General features: G+C 29.6%; 1 protein-coding gene across 10 annotated transcripts in view; it reads right to left on the bottom strand.

Moving 5' to 3' along the window:
* Positions 1 to 23,319, bottom strand: part of TECRL (trans-2,3-enoyl-CoA reductase like) — a 107,111-nt gene that overhangs the window by 64,280 nt on the left and 19,512 nt on the right. For 8 of the 10 annotated variants that reach the window (XM_032459379.1, XM_032459423.1, XM_032459420.1 and 5 more), the window contains exon 2: positions 16,865 to 16,916. In XM_032459379.1, coding sequence (XP_032315270.1) covers positions 16,865 to 16,916 — 52 coding nt within the window. Of the gene's footprint in view, positions 1 to 16,864; positions 16,917 to 22,954; positions 23,030 to 23,319 lie in introns of all 10 variants that reach the window. The other 2 variants (XM_032459413.1, XM_032459428.1) reach the window with 1 other exon arrangement.

Genomic DNA, 23,319 nt, shown 5'->3' with positions numbered 1-23,319 from the left:
CCAGGAATAAGAGGTGAAATAAACTAAACAATATTGAGCAAATAAATTAACATATAAGTAGATGATTTATATAAAATAGCAGTGTATTTATGTAACTTGATTATATAAAGTAATAATGATAAAAAATAATAATTTATGTTAATATACAAGAATAAATAAAATACTGGAATGCAATAATGTCCAAAATGGAAAGTATTCTCTGGATTTAAAGTATTTGAATTTGTAAAATTTAGGAAGAATGTAGAAATGGTTATTAATCTCAGATTTGAATAAAAGGCTTTTAAATAATTTTTGAAAATTTTTTACTAAAATTTTATATACCTATGAAGCCAAACTTCCTTTATAACATCCATCTGTTTTCCTTGTTCTGGCATCCCAAAATGTACAGAACTTTCTCCTTTCCTGTCTGACAAAAATCCCTGCTCCAATTGGGAAGTTCTCATGCGTACAAAACAATATTAAGGGACAAAGTATTGACCAAGCCATGGAATGCTAAATAGGAAATACTATGGCATTACAGAATGCCATGTGCACATTGCATTACCACTTTGGTTATATTGCTTTATCAGTTAGTACTTTTATGCTCTTTCTAAACAATAAAAGCCTAAAAGCCTCAACAAAAGGACAGGCACATGAATTCTGTTTCTTTTCTCATAAGAAATAAACATCAAATATCATACAGAACTCTTCCTTTCTGATGATTTAATATTGTTGAAGCAGTTGTTTTATTTGTGAGAAATGATTCATTCATTACAGCACTTCACTAGAACTAAATGAACCATTTTATTCCCTGCACACCATTTCTTTGCAGTCTTACAAATGCCACCTACATAATTAAATGATCAGGCTAAAATGGAATCAAAGAAATCAGTAAAAATGTGTGATAGTATTTATGTGTCTAAAAATTGAGAGAACCATTTCCTATCTCATACTGAATAACAACAACAAAAAGTTTTAGCACTCAAACTAGCACCAATGTGTATAATTTTGCTGACCTTGAAAAGAAAATGCATCTGCTAGAGAGTTTGCTATTACAAAGTGCTCAAATGAGAAAGTCAGAGTGTTACAACACTGTATAATCAGCAACCACAAAGCAAGGCTTCTGTAGGAAAACAGACATGGTTCTAAAAATGGAGTATTTAAAAGCTGCATAAACAAATATTCAGTTATAAAATAAAGAGTATGGAAGCAAGAGACAAAAAGTAACAAGCCAATTTCACAGTAAAATACAAGGCACAAAGCAAGAAAATATGGGACAGAAAAAGAGCATACAGAATACAAATGAACTATTTCTTTTTATCTTCTCTGGTTTAAGTTTATAACCAGTTTGTTTACTTAATTACCCACTGTACTTCTAAGGGGCCACCGAGGTTGATCATCATGCCTACATGCCAAGTTACTTTAGAGATCACTAGCTGTCTAAGTCTCCCAGAACATCCATCATCACAGTGGTATTTCTCCTAATTTGTCTTTGTGCAACCACTTGTCAGAACTGTCCACCTCTCTATGTCTTCTTAGACTTATCCAGTGTGCTTTAGGGCATTTATAGTCTGCCATCAGCAAAACCTTTTAAATCAACAACTTCCACTGGGGGGAAAAAAATCCCTCTATCTTAGTTGAATATAAAACTTTTCTGCATCTTCTTCAAGTGGTGTTGGTCTTTATGCCAAACTCACTCAATTGTGGACCTAAAAATATATTAGGAATCCTCCTTGCTATTAAATCCAAAACATTTGTTCTCCATTCTCCTCCTGGGATACCTATCACCAGACTGTACTGTTGCTATCTGTGATGGAATGATCTTTACATCTAAACCACTGAAGACTTTTTAAGTCAAAGCATCCTCTCCACCTCTACTCATTTACCATGGTGACTTTAATATCACTTAAATTCTCTGTCCTTTAGTTCCTTGATCTACTCATCTAAATGTTCTCTATCTACTCTCTCACTCTTTCTCAGTCTTGTGCTCACCAATAAATGTATCACCTCCAAAGCACATATTTCAAACATCCTACGTTCTCATCACCACTACCTTTTCTTTATATTTAATTAAGTTAGTATTTCTAGCTCAAAAAAATTTTGATTCTCCAAGTTCTTCCCAACAATTATGTTACTATTTTCACTATGATAAGTTTCTTATTTCTCCCACTTTTTAATTTTTCTCTAAGCCCAATTCTAGTTTCCATAACTGTAATCACATGCTAATCAATGGTCTTAACTACTTTGCCCAACATTCCCTCTGTCTCACTACCTGGAAAACACTAAAACTTGTTATATTCAACTATTCCATTTTCTGAGTATGAATATGAGTTTTTGAATGTCTTTCCCCCGATACTATCACTTCTCTGATTTACCTAATACTATAAGAGTAAGCAGATCCCAGAATTGCTTCCCAGTTACTTTCCCCCCTTACCCTGTTTTTATCTAAAATTATTTTATGTACATATTAAGATGTGTAGTATACATTTCTTCTTACTGTTGCACAGCATCGAGAAAACAGGTAACTATAATAATTTTTATTACTTTAATATATGCAGTAATTAGAAGACTGCCTGGCACAAAGAAATGTGTGTTTTTTTAAGAAGAATTGGCATGGTTTTAATTAAATGTGACATTAGTTATTTATAATAAATCTTTTCCCTATATAATGAGTAGTGTTTTGTTGCTGCTTAATTGAGAATTCTGTGGACACTGACTGGGTTAAAATTCTGAGACTATAATCTACCAGTTGTCTTTCTTATCTTGGGCGTTTTACCTCTCTGAATCTTATTTTTCTTATCTATTAGGAAAAAATTAAAATAAAAGAAGGATAACATAGTCACCTAACTCTTAATGTTTTGAGATTTAACTGAGATTATGCATGCAAATTACCAAAATTTATTAAGAATTAATTTGAAAATGTGGTATCTGTGAGAAAGATTTGTGTCTGCTGAAATTAACAAAGGTAAGAGGAAAACAGACCATAAATACTTCCAAGAAAGAGCACATGTGCAGATTGAGCTAGGTAAGAAAGAGATGCTGTGATACAGTGTCTAATCATCTACATCTTCATGTGTTCATGTTAGGTACTTTTCATTTAGCTACTGTTCCTCAATGGTGCAAAATGATCATGCTCATTAAAAATGTGTATGAACAATTGTAAATTCCACATTATGCTAATATAATTCTATTTATCAATTAAAAATGAACTAAATAGATTTACAGAAACAAATAGAGCAAATAAATTCTAGAGTATGAATAATTTCACAGTCAAAATACAGTTGCTGTTGAACAAAACCAAAGAAGCATTACCCACCCTATCCCTCAAATTATATATTAAATATATTTATCTTTGACACCAAGGTAAACACACACACCCATACACATAAGAGTATAAGGACATTATGGAGACCTTCTGTGCCATAAGGAGCTTGAACTTGATGCTGGAAGCAGTAAGGTAGTAAGGGTAAGATACCAGAGCAGGTCAATATATGAGCAAACATATCTAGTAGGAAGCTACTGCAGATATCTAGATTAATTACAAAAACTTGAACTGTCATTTTGAGAATTATAGTAATTTATAGATTTCAAATATACCAATAGTATAGAATTGATATTTTTTAGTAGTAGTCATTTATTTAAGTCAGAGGCCTCTTTCAGAAAATTGCATTGTAACACACAGCGTAAGAATTTTAATAAATATACTTATAATATGGCTGTATATACACACATACATGATTAGTTGCTCTTATAATTGAGGTATTTCAATTGTTTTGGGATTGGGAAGTTTACATTAATTTGTAATTCTCCAAACCCTTTAGCTTCAAATATAAACAAAACACCTAGGATGAATATGGCTTCTTATTATCAAACTACTATAAATACTGAGAAATCCAAAAACAGTCTTCAGCTAAGGCAGATAAACAGTTCAGAAGGTGAAAATCTTCCATGTCAATAAATCATAGGGCATTTTAATGACATTTTTGCACTGCAAGATGATTCACTATGAAGTATGTTTTATTATATATTGTCCCAAGGATTACTTCTTTTCAGTTTTCACCTATTGGGACTTGGGAAAAACCTTGAATGTTTCCAGATTGAATCTATTCCCCGAGCTTTGTGTGTCAAAATACTAATGAATTGCTCTGAGATGTCTGCAAGATATAGAAGTTACTGAGATTCCACATTGGCTGTTTAATATACAGTTGAGAGTTCTGAGGAGACAGTTTTGACTTCATTCATCCACTTGTGATATTTTCTAAACCATGGAATTGTTTAGAGCACACAAAAAGAGAAAAATAAATATATAATTCAAAGGGGAAAGCGTTGAAGATAGAACCTGAGTAGTAGTAATATTTAAGAGGCCTCAGAATGATGAGCAGTCCTCAAAAGAGTCTGAGACTGAGAGGTCAGAGAAGATAAAAATCAGGTATAGTATCTTAGAATCAAGTGGGCAGAGAGTTAAATACAAAAGCAAACAACAACAACAACAAACAAACAAAACAAAGGAAGACGATCAAAGAGAAGAGCTGGGTACCATGTCAAAAGCAGTTGAGAGTTCAAGTTACAAATGACTAAAAATGATCCATTGCCTTAGCAAAAAAGAAACGGCAGTGGCCTTAGAAAGATCTTTGGCATGCCGACAATGGAAACTATTTTGAAGTGACTGCTAAGTGATGGATTGGAGGAGTGATCATATTGCTAAAAGTGGTTTGTAAGTTGAGATAGTCTTGATAAAAGAATAAAGAGGAAGCATTTGAAGATATAGGAAAAACGAGGCTTAAAATAATAAATCTTCTAAGGATATGGAGAGAGGACTGCATAGAGGAGCTGAGAACTTGATATGAATCAATCAGTGAGAGAGCAGTTTTGATAAAGTACAAAATAAACTGTTAAGCTAGATGATAAATCAGAAGACAGGTGGTGTTCTAGAGATTATGTATATTTGTGAGTTCCAGAAACTGGAAATCCTGAAGCCAAAGAGTGAGATATTTGGAAGGTAGATGGTCCAGTGATTTATTGTTTCTAATATTAGAATTCACTTCTAACTAATGAAAAATCTCATGGTGTGGACAAGGCAGCAAGTAGCGAAAGCAGAGTGGAAGTGAAAATTCAGAAAATCAAGTAGTTTTAATACTGGCATATATTGGACGGTTATTATTTTAGATGTAATTTTTAATGTAATGCCAAGGCCTAGAATGAAGGCAAAATCTCTTAGCCAGATTCTAGAGCTTTCAAAGAAAATAGAGAAAGGTTGGGTAGGTAAATACAAAACATAAGACGAATGAAAGGTAGTAAACTAGAATAACATGAATCTTATAGTAAGTGAAGTTTTATGTGAAAGAAAACTTAATGATTTAAATTTTAAAAGTTAACTAGATGAGTGGTGTAATGTGGATTATGACAAAATATACAGATTTTACTTGATAACCACTCAGTCAACTTCAAAATTATACTATAGATATGTCTAAGTAAAATATTCTTTCTAGATTAAATCTCACACACATTTAAGGTCTGTATATTAAAATGCACAGAATATACATATAATACCATGTAATACTACCCTATAATCATTTAGGTGATACTATGACTAGAAGCTGTTTCAATGTGGCTTTATTCTACGAATATTTTACTCTAACCCATTTCGAAAGAGAACTAGGACTCATTAAAATAAATGCTGGAAATATAATAGTGCTATACAGGGTCATATTTGGTAAGTATTAAAACTGAAATATAGCTGTATTATATAAATATTAAGATTATAATATTTGCAAAACATTACGTTCCTGAAAATACCTAAATTCAACTTCACGGAGCCCTAAAAATAAATGAAAGTGATGTCAAGAAAATATCTGATCAAAATTATGAGTGAAAGAACAGAGACAATATTATACAATATAAATGATCATGGAAGACATTTTTAGAGTAGAATTGATTCTCTAAAATTTAGATGTTGTTAAAAAAGAAAATGTATAAGTGTATGTAAATGAGAGAAAATAGCTGTATATATTTATTGTTAATATATGAGAGGAATTTAAAATTATAAAAATGATAAGACAACTGAAAAGGTGAGAATCTTATACTCCATTCTTACACCAGGATATAGTCCAGAGATTAAAACAATTTATGTAAAAAATAAAATCATTACTTACAAGAGTGCAAATAAAACACAAATCAACATTTTTAAAAATTGGAGGATGAATAAATGCTTCTAAATAAGCCACACAAAACAGGAAGTATAAAATAAGTAATTGACAAAGTTAAATTTAAAAGATTTATTTTTCCAGAAGAAAATTTGAAAAAAGGTGTCTGTGGCCTATAGACTAATTCATGAAGGCCTTATATATCATTAAGGCAATAAAAACATCCAAATAAACAAATATGTGGGTGAAGACCACAAACAGGTAATATAAAAAATATAAAAAATCATAAATAAAAGTATGAAAAACTTCACTAGTCATCCAATACATAGAATCTAATACTACATAAAATATTTTTTCCACTCATCAATTATCAAAAATTAATCTCCATAAATATCCAGTATTATTGAGAAAAGGTGAAAAAAAGACATTCAAAAGTAGTTTTCAGTCTGTAAATTAGGAGAAAAAATTTGCAGGACATGTTAGGATTTCAAGTATGACTAATGTTCACAAACATGGATTATCCTAGTGAATATATCAGTGCATGGTACATGGTAAATATTCAGTAAATATTTTTCAACATTCAATAAATATACATAATATTGCTTTATTATGGGAACAATTTAATATATGCGCCAGAGAATTTGTATTGCTTATTCAAGCAAAAGCAAATCTCCAGTAATATTGATGATGTAAACTATTGACATAAAAATGTATCTAGAAAATGTACTGACAGAAAAAGCTGTTACTGAATAATGTATAAAATAGGTGAAATTATGTGTATCGGCATAGAGAAGTATCTGCATAATATTAGTGAAAATGTTAATAATAGATGGATAATGCTTTACTCTAAAGTTTTTATATTTTTGGAAATTTACCTTGTACATTATTCATTTTATTATAGTGAAAGGTGAAGCTATTATTATCTTGCAAAAATAATCTTATTTATTGAATTTGTTGTTTTGCCAACAAAGGTTATACAAATCAAAGAAAAAAATCACGCGTGAAAGAGACATTGACACACTACTATCTTTTCAGATTAGAGAGAATATTGTTCTACAATTTAGCATATACACATTTAAAAATAATAATATTTATATTTTCAAGAGATTTATAACAGGATCTGAGTAAACTATTTGATTATGACCTGTTTTATGAAACATGAAAAATGAAACATGTTTTTAACCAACTAGATAGATGAGAAAACAGATAAGAACAAATAACCCACTTTACGACATTTTCTTGCAATAACAAAGCATTGTTAATAAAACATTTTCCAAGCTCATGTGCTTGTTTTTAGATTGTTTACATAGAATTCCACTGTGATGCATTCCCAGTCTTTTGGAAAATTTCCTTAAGGAAGAAAATCCCAGGAAAGAGAGACTAATGCTTCAAGCTATGTCTTAATAAGCTCCCTTGCTCTTTTATATTACTTATCATACATTATTTCCATAATCCTGCTATTGAATGCCATTTAATCAGAAACAGTAGTTGTCAAAAACAAAACAAAAGTTTCTAAAAAGAAAGAAAAAAAAGTAAAAGGGAAAAGAAACAGAAAATGACATGCTTTTTAAAGTTTGGGAGATGATCTTTGACTTTGTACTAGTGGTTTTAGTTCTTTGTGTGCTTTCTGAATTTGTATTGTTGAGAGCATTCCATTTTAGAGTATGATAGCCGATCTTTCTCACTGTCCAGATATCTATATCCCTTTAAAATTTAAATGTCCTAACACAGTGTCATATTCAAATATAAATTGGAAATCAATCATTTGCTATAGACTATCTCTTCTAATAGTTGATGTGTCTATAACGTAGGTACATGCTCAAGATCAAATATGCTAACCTAATCATTTTGGTACTTGGGGATTATAAAAAAATGTTTCATAATATCAGGCTCTGGAAACATCAGCATGTCATGAAAGATGAATGAAAATAACCCTGTCATTGCACAGCAATACACAGCTTTAAAGGCTGTACCATAAGAGAGACAAAACAATTTATATGAGATCACACCTCACGCACTTTTCATATTGTTATTAGTTATGGCAGTTTTATTACATGAACCTTGACTGGCAAAATGGCCATCCCTTCCTGACAGTTTGATCTCCTTAGATTCTACAATCACATATCACATACATAAATAGAATTCTCAACACTTATGGAAGTATCCAATGACATTAAGTACAGAGCAGTGTAAATTTGACCAGTATTTTAAAGTAGTCACAGTGAGAAGTCCATTTTTAATACCTAGGATATTAATATGTGCCATTGCTTTGTATTGTGGTTTAGATTGAAACCACAAAGAAATCACTGGCTTAAGTAAGACATTTAAGAGATGTACTTATGGCAAGGGCCTTTTAGTTAGTTAAGAAGACTTAGAGACAACAAAATTGTACTAGTCTTTACATCATTAACTGATTTTTAAAATAGAAAACATTTATGAGGTTATCATAAAAAATGTTTTGAACAATGTATCATTACACTTTGTGATTTACAGTACATACTAGAGTAATAGGATAGATTTGAAATGTAGTTTCTTCTCAAAATATTATTTCAGTATGTTTGCAGCTCTTGATATTATGTTGGTGATACATTCTTTAGTTTTCTTTATCATTTTTATATTAATATGCCAATCTTAAGAAAAAATAAATCACAATTTCCCTGAAATTTCAAGGAAATTTATAAGAAAGTCCTGTATAATCACTTTTTTTTTAGAGATTTGACATTCCTCTTTATTACCATGTATAAGTTGTTGAACTGTTTTGAAATTTACTGAAGAAAAAGAAAGGTAAAAATATCCTATCAGCTACTTTTGAGGCTCAAGAGTGGATCTGTGGCCACACAGAGTAACATGGATTAACTTTAATGTAAAATAAAATTTTCATAATTTATAACTAATAGATTCAATGTTAATCAATTTTATGTGGTCATTCAATTTGTGTGTGTTTGTGTGGGTGGATGGGTAGGTGCTTGCACACATGAATGTTCTGCATGCCAGAAAGTCTTGATGGCTAGACTACAAATACTCCTCTTTTTAGTAACATAGCATAGTTCCTAATTACTTAACTTGAGTAATTATTTTTGCTACTAAAGTACTTTTTCAACTATAGTAGCAAAAAATGTGTTTTTAAGATTAAACTGAAAATACATACAGTTTGTGATGTTTGAGTTATTTATGTGGACACAAATATTTCACATGAAATAAAATTTTGTAAATTACCAAATACTGTTGGCTTCAAAATTATGATTCTTTCTCTAAAACTGAAAAAAAATTAACAGTATTTGGCATAAAATTTAAATGATGCATACAGAATGCTAAATGAAGAAGAGATATTTTAAAAATCCTGCCGAAATTTAAATAGGTGAAATATAGTCCATGAAATTTCACATTTTTCCTGAGAATTTTTTCAAAGTCATCAAGGATACAGCTAACTGACAGATCTCTTTTGTTATTTTCAGTTCAGGAGGGCCCATATAATCCAGTTTCTTACTTTCCAGGGGCACATTTCTTAGAATTTCTTCGAAGATCAGAACATCAACACTGACAGGTTTTATTAACTCAATTTTGAAATCTACATGTAATGTAAAAAATTTGGTGATATTGCTGCGTACTTGTAAATGATCCTTTAGAATCTTATTGATTAAATTTCTAGAAGGTGAATAGCCACTTAATTCCCATAACTTTCAGAAAATGTAATTTTGACTTACTGAAGAATAAATAACCTACCAAATTATCTATTTCTCTATGTAAATTATTGACAAAGCTCATAATTCCTTTTGCTGAGGAAGTTATTAGAGAAAGTACGTTAGCTACTTCTTGAGTTAGCAGTAGAGGGCTTTTTTAATGAAAACATTCTGCCACTTCTTTCCTTGGTGACATTTATCATTTTTCTTGCTTCTTTTGTTGAGAGATCAGGGTATTCTACAGCCTTGTCCAGGAGGCTCCTTTCAGATCGCCAAGAGAATACTCATTACTCTATGCTATATGTGATAAATCTTTCCACTGTTACCTTTGTTTTGAGTTACTCTCCTTGAACCTTTCAAACTTTAGCAATGTTTATACCCCCCTGGCTTTTTGGCAAGGATGTATATGCATTGCAACTCTTACAGTAAATTATATATCCTTTCATGCAGATGAAACTAGTTGTTCTACTAATTGCATTGTTCCTTCTTTGCTTTCTTCCCAGGGCTCTTTTTGGGAGCTGCAGAGACAAGTGGTCCAATAGATTATAAACATCACTGAAACTTTTATGGTGTTGTCAACTAATAGATGACATACTAGTCATGGGCAAAATGATTTTGCATTTTCTTTCAGAAACTTCTTTTATGACACAGAATCAGTTCACAAATTACACTTCAGCTGATTGTCATTTTTTTTTACCCCAGTTCATATATTACTAATTCTTAGATTAGTCCAGCAGTAGAAAATTTCATTTGCAATTTCAAGCCACATTAGAATTTTTTCCTTTTATTTGTATTAACAGCTGTTTTTAATTTAATAGTTGGTCTTATGGTGCCATATGGCATTAGACAAGGACTTCAGTTATTGTAACCAATTGTGAAATATTCTATGCGTTATTTATTGCATAATTTCCAAAATAACTTCTAGTTAGTTCCCTGTTTGCAAATGAGACTAGTGATAACCTCTCCCAACAGAGATACATAGGTGCTATTTAGATTTCTTCCTGAAGAAATTAACAAAAAATATGACTCAGTAAAACAGAGGCAATAGAGTTTAGTGATTAGAGTCCAGGGTCCAGAGTCATATTCACTGAGTTTAAATTCCAGCTCTGCCACTTTAACTATGTGACCTTGGGCAAGTTATTTTATCTTTTTTGTTAAAGACTTTCATCTGTAATCTTTTAGTAGTACTAGAAAATAATAATTCTGCTGGATGATTCATAGAGTTGTATTTTGTAAAATTTGCTACATGGAATTATCTTAGGAGATTCATGACACATTGAATATTTGACGAAAGTTAACTATTTATTTTTATTATTATAAATGTTAATAAAAGATGGCTAGAACAGAACATGCAAAGATGTTATAAATCACAGTATTTCATAGCAAGTACTCAACTTTGATGCTTGCTATAACTATAAACAAGATAAATGTCATAAGGAAATAGTTTTCCTTTTCCTTTTCCTTCCTTTTTTCATTTTCCTTCCACTTCATGATTTCCTGCAATTTTCTTAATAATGTTTATCAATTTTGACAAATATGTTACTAGTCCATACAAATTCTGTGAGAAGAAAAAATTCATAGAGTACTATTCTAATTTCGTGGTGGTATTATTTCTTGTGTTTTTCTTTATTTAGTTTTTAAGCATGTACTTTGGGTTCTGCACCCAGTTCCAACAAGTGTGTAGTAGGGGAAAGTTTTCCCCCACACCAACAAGCAATTTTCAAGACACCACCGTAATGTCTTACAATTTAACTCAATTCTGACACTACCTGGAGATAGCATCAGATTCTACATGTTAAGTGTTCAGTCCTACAAAACTGCCCTCCCCTCTCCCTTCGGATGTCAATTTCAAGCCCAGATTCTCACCTATGTTTCTGACTAACTGACTTAAGAGATTCCCATGATCCCCTCCTTGGGTTCAATTAAGTTGCTAGTGTAGCTCACAGAACTCAGTGAACCATCTTACTTACTAATCATAAAAGGATATACCTCAGGAATAGCCAGATGGAGGAGATGCAAAGGGCAAGGTTTGGGGAATGTTGTGGAGCTTCCATGTCTGCTCTGAATCTCCACTAATTCAACAGCAGGGAAGCTCTCTGAACCTTATCCTTTTTGGTTTTTGTGGAAGCTTCATTAAATGGGCATGATTTCTTAAATGATTGGCCACTTGCAATTGATTCACTCTCCAACCCCTCTCCCCTCTGAAAATCCCCACCCTCTAATCATTTGGTTGGTTAACCTGACAACCTAGCCAAATTTCACCTTGTTAACAGAAACACCTTTATTGGTGTTATCACCTAGGAAATTTCAAGGGTTTTAGGCATTCTATGTCAGAAAAAGGGGACAAAGATCAAATATATATGTATTTTATTATAAATCACAGTATTGCAGCATCCTAATTTATTTTGCTAATTTATTTTAATTTAAAAAGAAACACTAAAAAGCATTTATTACTTAAAATTTTAAAATATGTTAAAACTTTTGTCTCAATGTCTCAAATGAGGATCCACAATATTTATGATGAATTACCTAGAAACAATTCATCAAGTGTTTGGTACTTTTGCTCACCTGAATCAAAATCTCACATAGTTAATTTTGTCAAATATATGTAAGCTTTGATATAAACTTTGAAATATGTTTTTATTTAACTTTGAAAACACTTAGTAGATGCCATTTAATCTGTTACATTCAATATTCTTGAAACAGTCACTGGATTTTATATCTCACCCAACTTTAAAATTGTGGTTTTAATTATATATATATATATTTAATTATAATTATGATATTTACCTCAACTAAACAATTATAGAAGTGACCATTCATAATAACTTATTGGTGGCTACTTACTTTTTAAATATTATGCATGACATTGGAATGCCTTTCGTGGCACCTTGTTTTATAATTGTAAACCATCTTTAACTACAAAACCTATGGAAGTTTTTCAAAAATTAGAAAAATGGTGTTTCTTTTTAAGAAAAAAAAAGCTATTGAGATGAAATACTATCTCTATACAACTTTGTACAGCAATGGTATTTTCCAATTTCTCTTAGAAATTCCTTGGCTTACCACAAGTAATGGCACAATTTCTAAAAAGTATGTTTACTAGACCTTTGCTTTGAGAATTCTTTAAATTATTTTTTTAATATATCTTTTATTTTATCAGCACATAGTATCACATTTATCCCTCTTCTATGGAAGTCTAGACTATAGGAATTTAAATAATTTTGAACATGATAAATCACAACAAAATAATTTTTAACATTCAGAGAGATTATTTTTACTGGAATTTGTTGTTGAGCAAACATTTTGATTGTTCATTAGTTAAATCCACTAAATAGAATACATCATTACAGATTTAAGTTAGTATATACATGGTTGTGGTTCTTTGTGAATTCGATTATTTTCCAAAACTACTAACAATTATTCCAATAAAGTTAAATTTATGCCAAAAGAGGAATAAATTACCTTCAGAATAAAGAATACATGGAATAGTTGTTGAATTCAGTAACATGAAATAGGGTTATCCAACTTACCTAGAATATGTGGTAGTATGCATATGGGAGGGTTCTTTGGTTTTTTTTAAGCCTCTTGAAATCTTAAAAAAATATTCACAGAATTGTAGGCACAGTGTCACCTGGATTTGTATAATTCTTTATTCTTCATCTCAGTTTTGAAAACAAAGTTTACTTTCTCTGTGACACATTTGTGAGAAGATGAGAGTGAACAGAGTGTGATATATAGAGATATGAGTGTGAAAATCACTGAGGCTCTCCAGGAAAGACTTCAAGATACAAGCAAGAATGATAATTACAAGTCTTAATGAACAGATGGTAGGAGATTAAAAAAAAAGACTAGTGGAGGATTAGCAGCTGAGGACATTTCACCATTTTTGGTACATTGACTAAAAATAAGAGAAATGGGCAAAATTATATTTTTGTGTGTATACATATATACAATTTATAGTATTTCTTTTTCATGAAAACCATTGTTCTTTCCCTTTTTGCCTTAACAGCTAACATTGTCATTATAGTTCCTCCTCTTTCTACATCTTCACCATTCTGATTGCTGTGGTGTCACCAGTGTAATCTAAAAGATGACTCACAACAAAGCAGAACTGAAAAATTATGAGCTTTAGAAGAGCATAAGATAGTCACTCTATAGGACAAGAAAAATCACAGTAAAGAAAGTTCTAAAACAGAGCTAAGAAAAATGTTGAACTGACACAAGCCAGAAAACTAGGAGGAAGACAAGAAATCAAGATGAGTCAGAACACCTAAGAGAACAAAGGACAGAGATAAAAGACATGTAAGAAGAATTTTCCCTCAGGAAACCCAGTCTTCTGATAAGAGTTTCATATATTTTTTTCTTTAAAAAATTAACAGTTTCTATTGTAACTCTAGGGCCTGAAAATAAACAGCATCAGAAATACCATAATAAAAAAAAATGATTTGATGTCAGAAAATAAAGAAGTCAACTGTAAAAAATCTTATAGTTATAAAACTGTGGTTATAAAACAACTGTAGTTATAAAAATATAACTATATATAATACTTATGATATTTGTTTAATTTATCAATTTGAAGAAAATATTCATTGCTGTCCAATTTTAAAATATGCTAAAAAGATAAAATATTAAGGCAATCAATACATAACTCTTTTTTAACCATTATATATACAATATATATTGTTAGATTTATCAATATTTCTTCATTTCCTTTCACCATTTTCAAATATATTAAACATAATGTCCAACTTAGTTGACTTTTAGATACTTCTCTGTAATGTGGTACAGCAAAAAATGTTTGTGTTCCTGTCCTTTGTGAAAGCTAAAAAAACCAATGAGTTTTTGAAATACAGTGTATTAAGTGCAAGATTTCCTGAATATTATTTTTCTTTGAGTGATGGATATACTTTTAAAGTAAAGGTAATTTTGAAAAAGTAGAAAAAGATATAATTTACTTAAAGCTATTAAAGTTTAGAACTGTGCTTAGAAAAGTGACTAAAATAATAGGTGTATAATAGGTATCAAGAAATTGTTATGTCTTGATTAAGGCTAACCATATTACTGTCACATTTTCAATTGTCCAATTCTGAAACTGGATATTTCTAGGATGTTTTGCAAGCTACTTAACCTCATTTTCCCAATTACTAGAAATAGGCTCTGAAACACATACACATAGAACTGGCTCTAAAATTTTAAGTTGCCATGTGGTTGTTCTGTTGGTGTATAGATACAAACTAACATAAAATAGTCATAAAATTACACATCAAGGTGACTGCACATTCTTCTTAACACATACATTAGATTTTGATTAGTTTCCTTGTTTTCAGACAATAATAAATATTTGTTTTATACAGTCATTATTAACTTATATAAAATCATTTTCTTGTATCTTTCTACTTAATAGTAAAAAGGTCTTTTTCAGATGTCTTTGCACTTATTACCACAATCCAAACTTTCTGAAACTACTTTATTAGATAAGATTGTTCTAAGTTTTTGCAAGGATGGCAATTCAATTGCTAGCTTAACAAAGCATATGCATTTAAAATTTAAATAAACTGGACATACTTGTGGAAATTACCAGGGTAACATCTTTCACATAGAGTATGTCCTAAAATACAAATTTGGTGTTTTCAATAACTTAGAAAATATTGGCATGAATATACAGGGAATTTAATTAACAAGCTAAAAAAAGCTAGAGAATTAATCCATGACAGATCTCTATACTTCTGTTTTATTCTTTTTTTCTCTACTACAATGCATTTCTGGTTTTTTAATGCATATCCAAATCCTACATGTCTTTATAGTGAAATATCAGCACTCACCTTCCTCAGTAATGTTAAACTGGCTAAACATGTTTCAAGTAATTCTATTCCATCCTGTATATGATTTATGTTTCTATTAAAAATTCTAAATAGATTTGTCCCAAATATAAATAAACTTTATATACATTGACTATTTATGTTTTATGTTTATATTCTTTATGTATACATATTGAATCTTCCTAATGAGCAATTATTTGAAGGTTAATGAGGCATCTTTTATCTTTTGTAATTATTCATTAAGCCTAGCATAATGTGATATATACAGAAGGTATCCAGTAAATGTTCTACATTTTTCCTGAAAGAAAATACTGAAAATGATGAAACTACTACCTATTTACTCCCAAGTATTATTAAACAATTTGATGTATTTTAAATTGTGAGCTTTAAATATTCTTAGAAAAGAAATGTTGTTCAACTAAATCCAAAAGTATTTAAAATGGATCTTAGCAAAATCTATAGATGTACAACACTAAAAATGAATTCTAATGTAAACTATAGACTTTGGGTAATAATGATGTGTCAGTGAAGGTTCAGAGATTGTAACAAATGCACCACTCTGTATGTTTATGCTGGAGGACGCTGTTTATGCGTGGGGCAAGGGGAATGGGACCTCTGTGTATATTCTACACTATTTTGCTTTGAATCTAAAGCTGCTCTAAAAAATTAAGTTTATTAAAAATTGTTAACTAGTGATTTTAAACATTATCAGTATGTTTAACAGATGTAGGTAAACTGATTGAAAAGTTGTAAAAATAAAAATTAGACAAACATACAAATATTTCCCCATAAATAATAATAGGAAATCTCTTAGTGAGGTAAATGTAGCCATTAATAAACTTAAAGAACATAATTTAAATACATTATGTAAATAATTCCTATGTGGAAGAGATTTGACCAATATAAATGCATGGAGGAAAAATTTTGTTTTATATTTGCTTTAATATAAAGAAATACCTTGTATTGATTAATGCCTTTCATACATAGGACTTTCTTATTAGAATTTTAAAAGTTCAAATAAAAAATTAAAAGAATGTTGAATATTAAAGCATGAATTAGAAAGTTAGATATGAAAATGTTCATGGTGAAGAGGTGTTTAGCATAATATTACTTCTGAGATCCACATAAAAATGTGGTGTCCACACATTCATCAAAATATTAAACTTATTCTTACAGATAAATTTGAACCAATCTGAGAAAAAAACTATAATATAAACTCAAAATTATATTAAAAACTTACATGCTTTGTGAAATTTTTGTTTAACATCATGAATAGTAGATTTTTGTGTCATCTGAAAAGGAAAATAGTAAAAATTGTAAGAAAAAATGTTAATTTCCTTGAGATATATTTGTTTAAGAAGAAAACATAATTTAATATGTTTAAAATATAAAATTAGTACAAAATAACCAGTCTGTTTTGTTTAGCTCTTTAGTCACTACTGCTTTGACAGTCATGAAACATTGAGTCAATCTTTTTCCGAAAGTTTTAGATTTGTATTTAACAATAATGGTGTAATTTTGAGACCATCAATTAAACGTATGAGTAACTGCATAAGAAAGAGAGAAAGTAAAGGAGTTTACCAGAGGAGTCCAGGGATATAAAACTGATTTATATGGACAAAAGAGGGATGTTTTCCTTCAGAATATCATGAGGAAAAAAATAACCTGTCTAAGCCCCCAAGTTAGTTATGTTTTTAAAACTTCCATCCAAAAATACTAAGTCTATCAAAATTTATATTGAATTGTATTTTTTTGATTCCTTAAGTATATAATGGTTTGACCAATTATTTCATCTTAATCTACTAAAATTAACTCTATTATTAGAAAAATGAATAAAATAAATATTTCTTTATCTAAACATGAGAATTCATAAAGATAAGAATTCTATCCAAATACCTCAAGTTATCACAATATTTTCGACTTTCTGACTTTGTTCACATCAAACTTGCAAACTGAAATTCTCCTTCATCTCTGATTCCTTCCATTGGCTTATGAAAACCCAACAATTCTTTAAAGTCTACATCAAAGACATTTTCACAATTATTCAATAAAAATTTATTTCCTTTCTTTAAACATGTATAGAATATTATATATATGATTTTTTTTTGCTACTCTAAAATCTTATGGCTGTTTTTAGAAAATGAAATGAAAAAAATATACATAAAGCGATGGCACATAATAATTCTCCAAGAAGTCCTTGCTAACATTATTATATTTAATATTACATATCAAAAGTATAACAATGTATACACTTATTTTACTATATTCCAGTCCCTCCCATAGCCAAGTATATGCTATACCATTCAGAAAATTTTTGTCTGATTTCTTTTTCGTATACAGTTTACTAAATAAGAAAGTTTTTAGATTTAAACGCTGAAGAATAATATTAGTCCCCATTTGTGTTATACTGTAAATAACAAAAGGACCCCAAATAATTATGTTGGTATGAAATTTTAAATATTTCATAGCATTGTTCTTCTCTGGAAGATGTTAGGAAATATTTGAAAAAAGTTTTTAGAGACACTGATATATATGTATGTATGCTTGAATATATTATATTTTAATTATAACTTTGATATTTGAATTATATTTTTAAATGTGATGGTTTGTTTTAACAGTGTTCATTGCTTTATCTCACTGTTACTTATCACAAAGCACTATCATATGTTGCTTCTTCTGACAGGGAATGCCTAAAATTCACTAGAATAACAGATATTTGTCTATCAGTCTTTTCAAGGGCCATCTAATCTCAAAAAAACAGGTGATTTTCATGATTAACAACTCATAGTTAGGGTTTGCTGAATGCTCAACTTCCTCTTTATGAGGGCACATAATCTTGTGTTTACTGCTGGTGGTTCCAACAATCTTGAACACAATGACCTAGAGTATTATAGTTTGTGTTTAACATGTGATACACCATATAGCATGTAATAAAATTGAAGTCAACAATTAAGTTGTGAGTACAAAGTCACGTGAAAACAGTTCCTTGATCTTACATGAAAATCTTTCACAAGTAGATTATTATGAAAAAGCTGTATGCTTTTCCCCAAACTACAATACATTAAAGACAGTCTTCTAATTGACATATACATATTTTTTCCTGAATTTGCAAACTTTCTAGCCTAAGATTATGCTTTCCTGAAAGAAATCTACATGTGGGAAGTGGGTTATTATTACAAGCTTTTCACAAAGTTTTTAATTCGTTATTTTTTTAAAATTACATTTCACTTTCACATGTTAGAAAAGGGCTGATTTTGAATAAATCTTTTAGAACTGCCCTTTCTGGAATAATTTTAGTCAAATACAGCAGAAAAAAATATAATTAACCATTAAATGATTCAGACAGTGTTGCTCAATTAGCCACAAGACTGACTGTGCTTGATCAACTCTTTCAGTACTTTAGTTGTACTCAGAGCACAAAGAGAAGAAAAGATGATAATTAACAGAGCATAAAAGAATTTCTGATTACTAAATTTATGTCTCCGTAGCTTCATCAGTAAGTTTATTCATAATAACTTCTACTTTGTAGCTAGTTTTACAAGCTCTTAAAAAGAAGAAGCTATCATTACAATAATTTATTCACTTTTGTAAATAACAATTAATTGTGCATATGAGAGAAATGAGTATTCTAACATCTGAAATCCTGAAGTTCTCTTCTTAAATGTTTCTTTCTCATCAGAAGAAATTAATCTTAAAATGTTAAGTAGGACAAGGTAAATGATGTTTGTTTGTTGAACCAAAATTTTACCTCTAAATTTCAACTGATCATAGTTGAGTTTTGGGTCATTATTGCTTTATTCAACACTTAAGTTGATGAACTTAGGAAAAGCTTTCCACATTTAAGTGAAACAGGATTTGCCTGAATTTGCCCCATATGAAAATACTGCAGTAAAGAAACCCTTTTTTTTTTTTTTGTACTACTACTACTTTTTAAAACTGTATTCTAGCCACTTCTCAGGAACTCATTGAAATGAACAGATATCTTCAAACTACCTCCAAAACAAAAAATATCCTACTTAAAGAAATAAAAATTAAGTGGTAAGGAAAAACAACTTGAAATTTGTTTGACAGAGTAATTGCAATGTGCAAACCAAAAATTGTTAGTAAACTCTGTAAATAAATGTTTCTACTAAAGACACACTATAGTACATATAAAATATAAAGACACATAAAATAGTTCCATATACTTTACTCAGGATGGACGAGGAGTTTTCTAAGTAAACAAATGTTATTTTACTAGTAAGTAATCTTCAGATTGTAACTAAAATACAAATAAGCAATAAGCGATCTATATGAAAACATTTTTATAAATTCAAAACATGTTTGGTATTTTATAGAATATCAAGTATTTTCACCATGAATAAAATTGACATGATACTACAAATATGCAGAAATATCAGTTTTAATAAAATTTAATTGTTTTAAGTTTAACTATATTTCATTTACTATTTAAGAAATTGGAAAATTATTTTGTATCATACCAATTTTATTTCTTTATAAACTATAATGAATTACTTAAAATGAGTTTTTGTTATGTCAAAATAATATATATGTATCCATATATATATGTCAGTTTTTAATATTATAAATATATTGCAATAACACATTTGGTCAACTTCATTTTAATTCAAAAACAAAATAAACATTAAAACATAAAATAAATTCTTTAAAATCTTCACCATAGAAAGTTTCAAAAATATATTAATCTGAATAATGTATTTTTAAATAAATACTTCACTCCCCAGTAAATTATATGTATATGTAAATTTTATTTAGGCATATAGCCCAGATATTATTTATATTTTTATTACATATACATATATATCATATAAATATTGTAAATATAAAAGAAGAGGGAAAAATATGGTAAAAATATGACTGGATATCTAATTTTATTACATATAATTTTGGTATAGTTATTATATTATAACATTGCAGGCATAAATAAATACAATTTCAATAGCTACTCTAAGACTAATATTTAATTTTTGTAATCCTTCAATAAAACTGAATGTCTCTTATTGACTAGAATATTTATTTGTAGTGTCTATCACTAAGCCATTTTATTTCTATTTAATACAAAAATAGTAGTCTTTATATATTATTTATTGAATAAATGACTTTCTATATACTTGTTTTCTGTCTTATAGCTTGAAATTCTAAAATATTGAAAATAAGGAAGAAATTTTAAAATTGAAATTAGAGCTGGATACCCTAAAAAGTACAAAAAGAAGTAATATTTTATAAGTCGGAAAATAATTCAGATTTTAAGAACACAGAATTTTTCATGGTGAATACTCTTTCTGGAATAGTTTTAGAATATGTTTTGTATCCTAGGTGAGAATATTTTAGAACTAGAGGGAATCGTAAACACCAGAGTTAAAAGCACATTTTTAAGAATAAAATAAAGCTTGGTGAATTAACATTTATGATTACTTCATAGGTGACTTTGACTATGCTTTCCTACTGCAAGTTTATGAAGCCAAGAAAATAATCCTTGCACTCAGGAGAGTTTACATGATATAACTGAAATCAGAAAGCCCAAATCATATTAAATGAAGTAATTTCTGTCTAAATACTGAAGAACTATTTCAAATAAAATAGTATTACCTATGAGCAAACTAATAAGTAATCATTAAGAAAAAATATATGTTAAAAACATTAGTGAACAAATGACAATCATTTTCCTTTTCAAATAGTCACACATATTATTACATGAAAATTAACTGCTATGTGAAGATAGTTAACAAATGAATATTTTATTTTCTATTGATTAATCATTCAACTTCAAAATCAATGTAAATATGCATAATCCAAATTAATTTATATTCACTTCTTTCAAAAAGTGATTTTTCCATAAACACAAAAATTTTACATTAATAAGACAGTTCATTAAAATGTATGCAAATAAAACTAAAGAGAAAAGAAAAAGTCCCTGTGATATATTTTAACTCCAGTTTGACTCTTCTTAATTACAAACTGTAAAATATTTCAGAGTCCATATTAAGTGATACAATTGACTAGTGATGATCAGAATAAAAAGGCTTTCTTGGAATAAGTAAGTTTATAGTCTGTTGAAAATTATTGATTAAAACTTAATTGGTTTCCACTTGGTTTGCAGTGACAGTGACAAGGACATTTACCAAAATCACTTCATCTTTAGTTTTAAAAGGGAAATATGACATTTATGCATACTTCAATTATTATTGCCATGAAATTTATTTTGAAGAGTCTCAAATATAGTGAAAATTACAATGGAAGTGATAAGTAATAATGAACTCAGTATCAATAGTAGATATCCATCTGTTTTGTGTATATGTATGTATGTATATATCCTACTTATTAGTAATAAAAATTATAGTTTATCCTGTACTATTATGGTGATTGTAAAAATAGCCGAAATATTTTGCAGATCCTCCCCTCAAGTAGAGTTTATTTCCCTGGACGTTAAATTTAAGCTAGCCTTGTGATTTGCTTGAACCAAAAGCATGTGTTGAAAGTGAGGCTGTGCCAGTTGCAAATCTAACACCCAAGAGGCCATGTATTTCTAGTCTTTGTGCTAACATCCCTGATCAGCACCATGTAAAGAAGCCTGAGTTAGCTTCCCCAGTGATGACAGAGATGTGGCCCAGTTACACCCTTTCCTAGAGATCATTCATTCCCAGATCAGTGACCAAGCAGCAGCGACCTGGCAGCAGGCTTGAGAGCCCAGCAGATGTCAGCAGATCTGCTGAGCAGCTGTATGCTAAATCACCAAATAACAGAATAATAAGATAAACAATGGTCTTTATTTTAAGCTGATAACTTTTGAGTATTTGCTTTCAAGTGGTAAAGAACTATTAAAAATATTAGTCATTAAGAAGGGACAAGGAAGAGAAATATATAGTTCAGTCATTTCACTGTACAGATTACAAATTCAGAAGAGAGATGTTTACTTTTTAAATACTTACATCAGGTTTGTAGATCACCTGAGATGTTAACTCTATTGTATAATTAACTTTTTACTATTTTCTACTGATGATATTAAAGATACATGTCGATTAAATTTAACTTTAAAAAAATACACTCAAATTTCAACTTCTATACACAGAAATGAAACTAACATGGTACCACTGTGAAATATGTCACATATTTAGTTTTATAATATATCTGAAACTATTCATCAGTCATATAAATATTTAACCTTAATATTCAAGTTACTTAGTATCTGCTTTTGAAAGATGCACAGTGCAGTTAAACTGAATTTCAGCAAAAAACAAAACAAAAAAGTAACAGAAAACAAAACCAAAATTTTATAATGCATAAGATCTTAAAATGTAAGGTTTATTACCTTGGTGACTCAAGGAAATCCCCATTTTAAGATTCATATTATTTCTTGGGAAATGAGTTATGGGTAGCCAGTTTTCTAAAAAAAAAAAGTAGGGTTTTACCTACCTCTTTAAGCATCAAATATTTAAACCCATCCAATTTGAACACTTTTCTTCCTAAAATACATTTATTGTCCTACCAAGAGAAGGATAATTTAAATGGTTCTTGGAAACTAAAGACAAATTAGTTATTTTAGCAAATATTTGTTCTATTGATCTCCACTTCTCTAAAAAGTGATGCTGGTTGTTAGACTGGGATCTTTGGCTTGCTTTGGACAATGAAATGTGGATAGAAGAGGCAAAGTCCATTTCAAACAATAGGTCTTAA

This window comes from Camelus ferus, chromosome 2, assembly GCF_009834535.1.
Source record: "Camelus ferus isolate YT-003-E chromosome 2, BCGSAC_Cfer_1.0, whole genome shotgun sequence".
NCBI lineage: Eukaryota > Metazoa > Chordata > Mammalia > Artiodactyla > Camelidae > Camelus > Camelus ferus.
The sequence above is the reverse complement of the archived record's forward strand: the minus strand, read 5'-3'. Positions and strand labels throughout refer to the sequence as shown.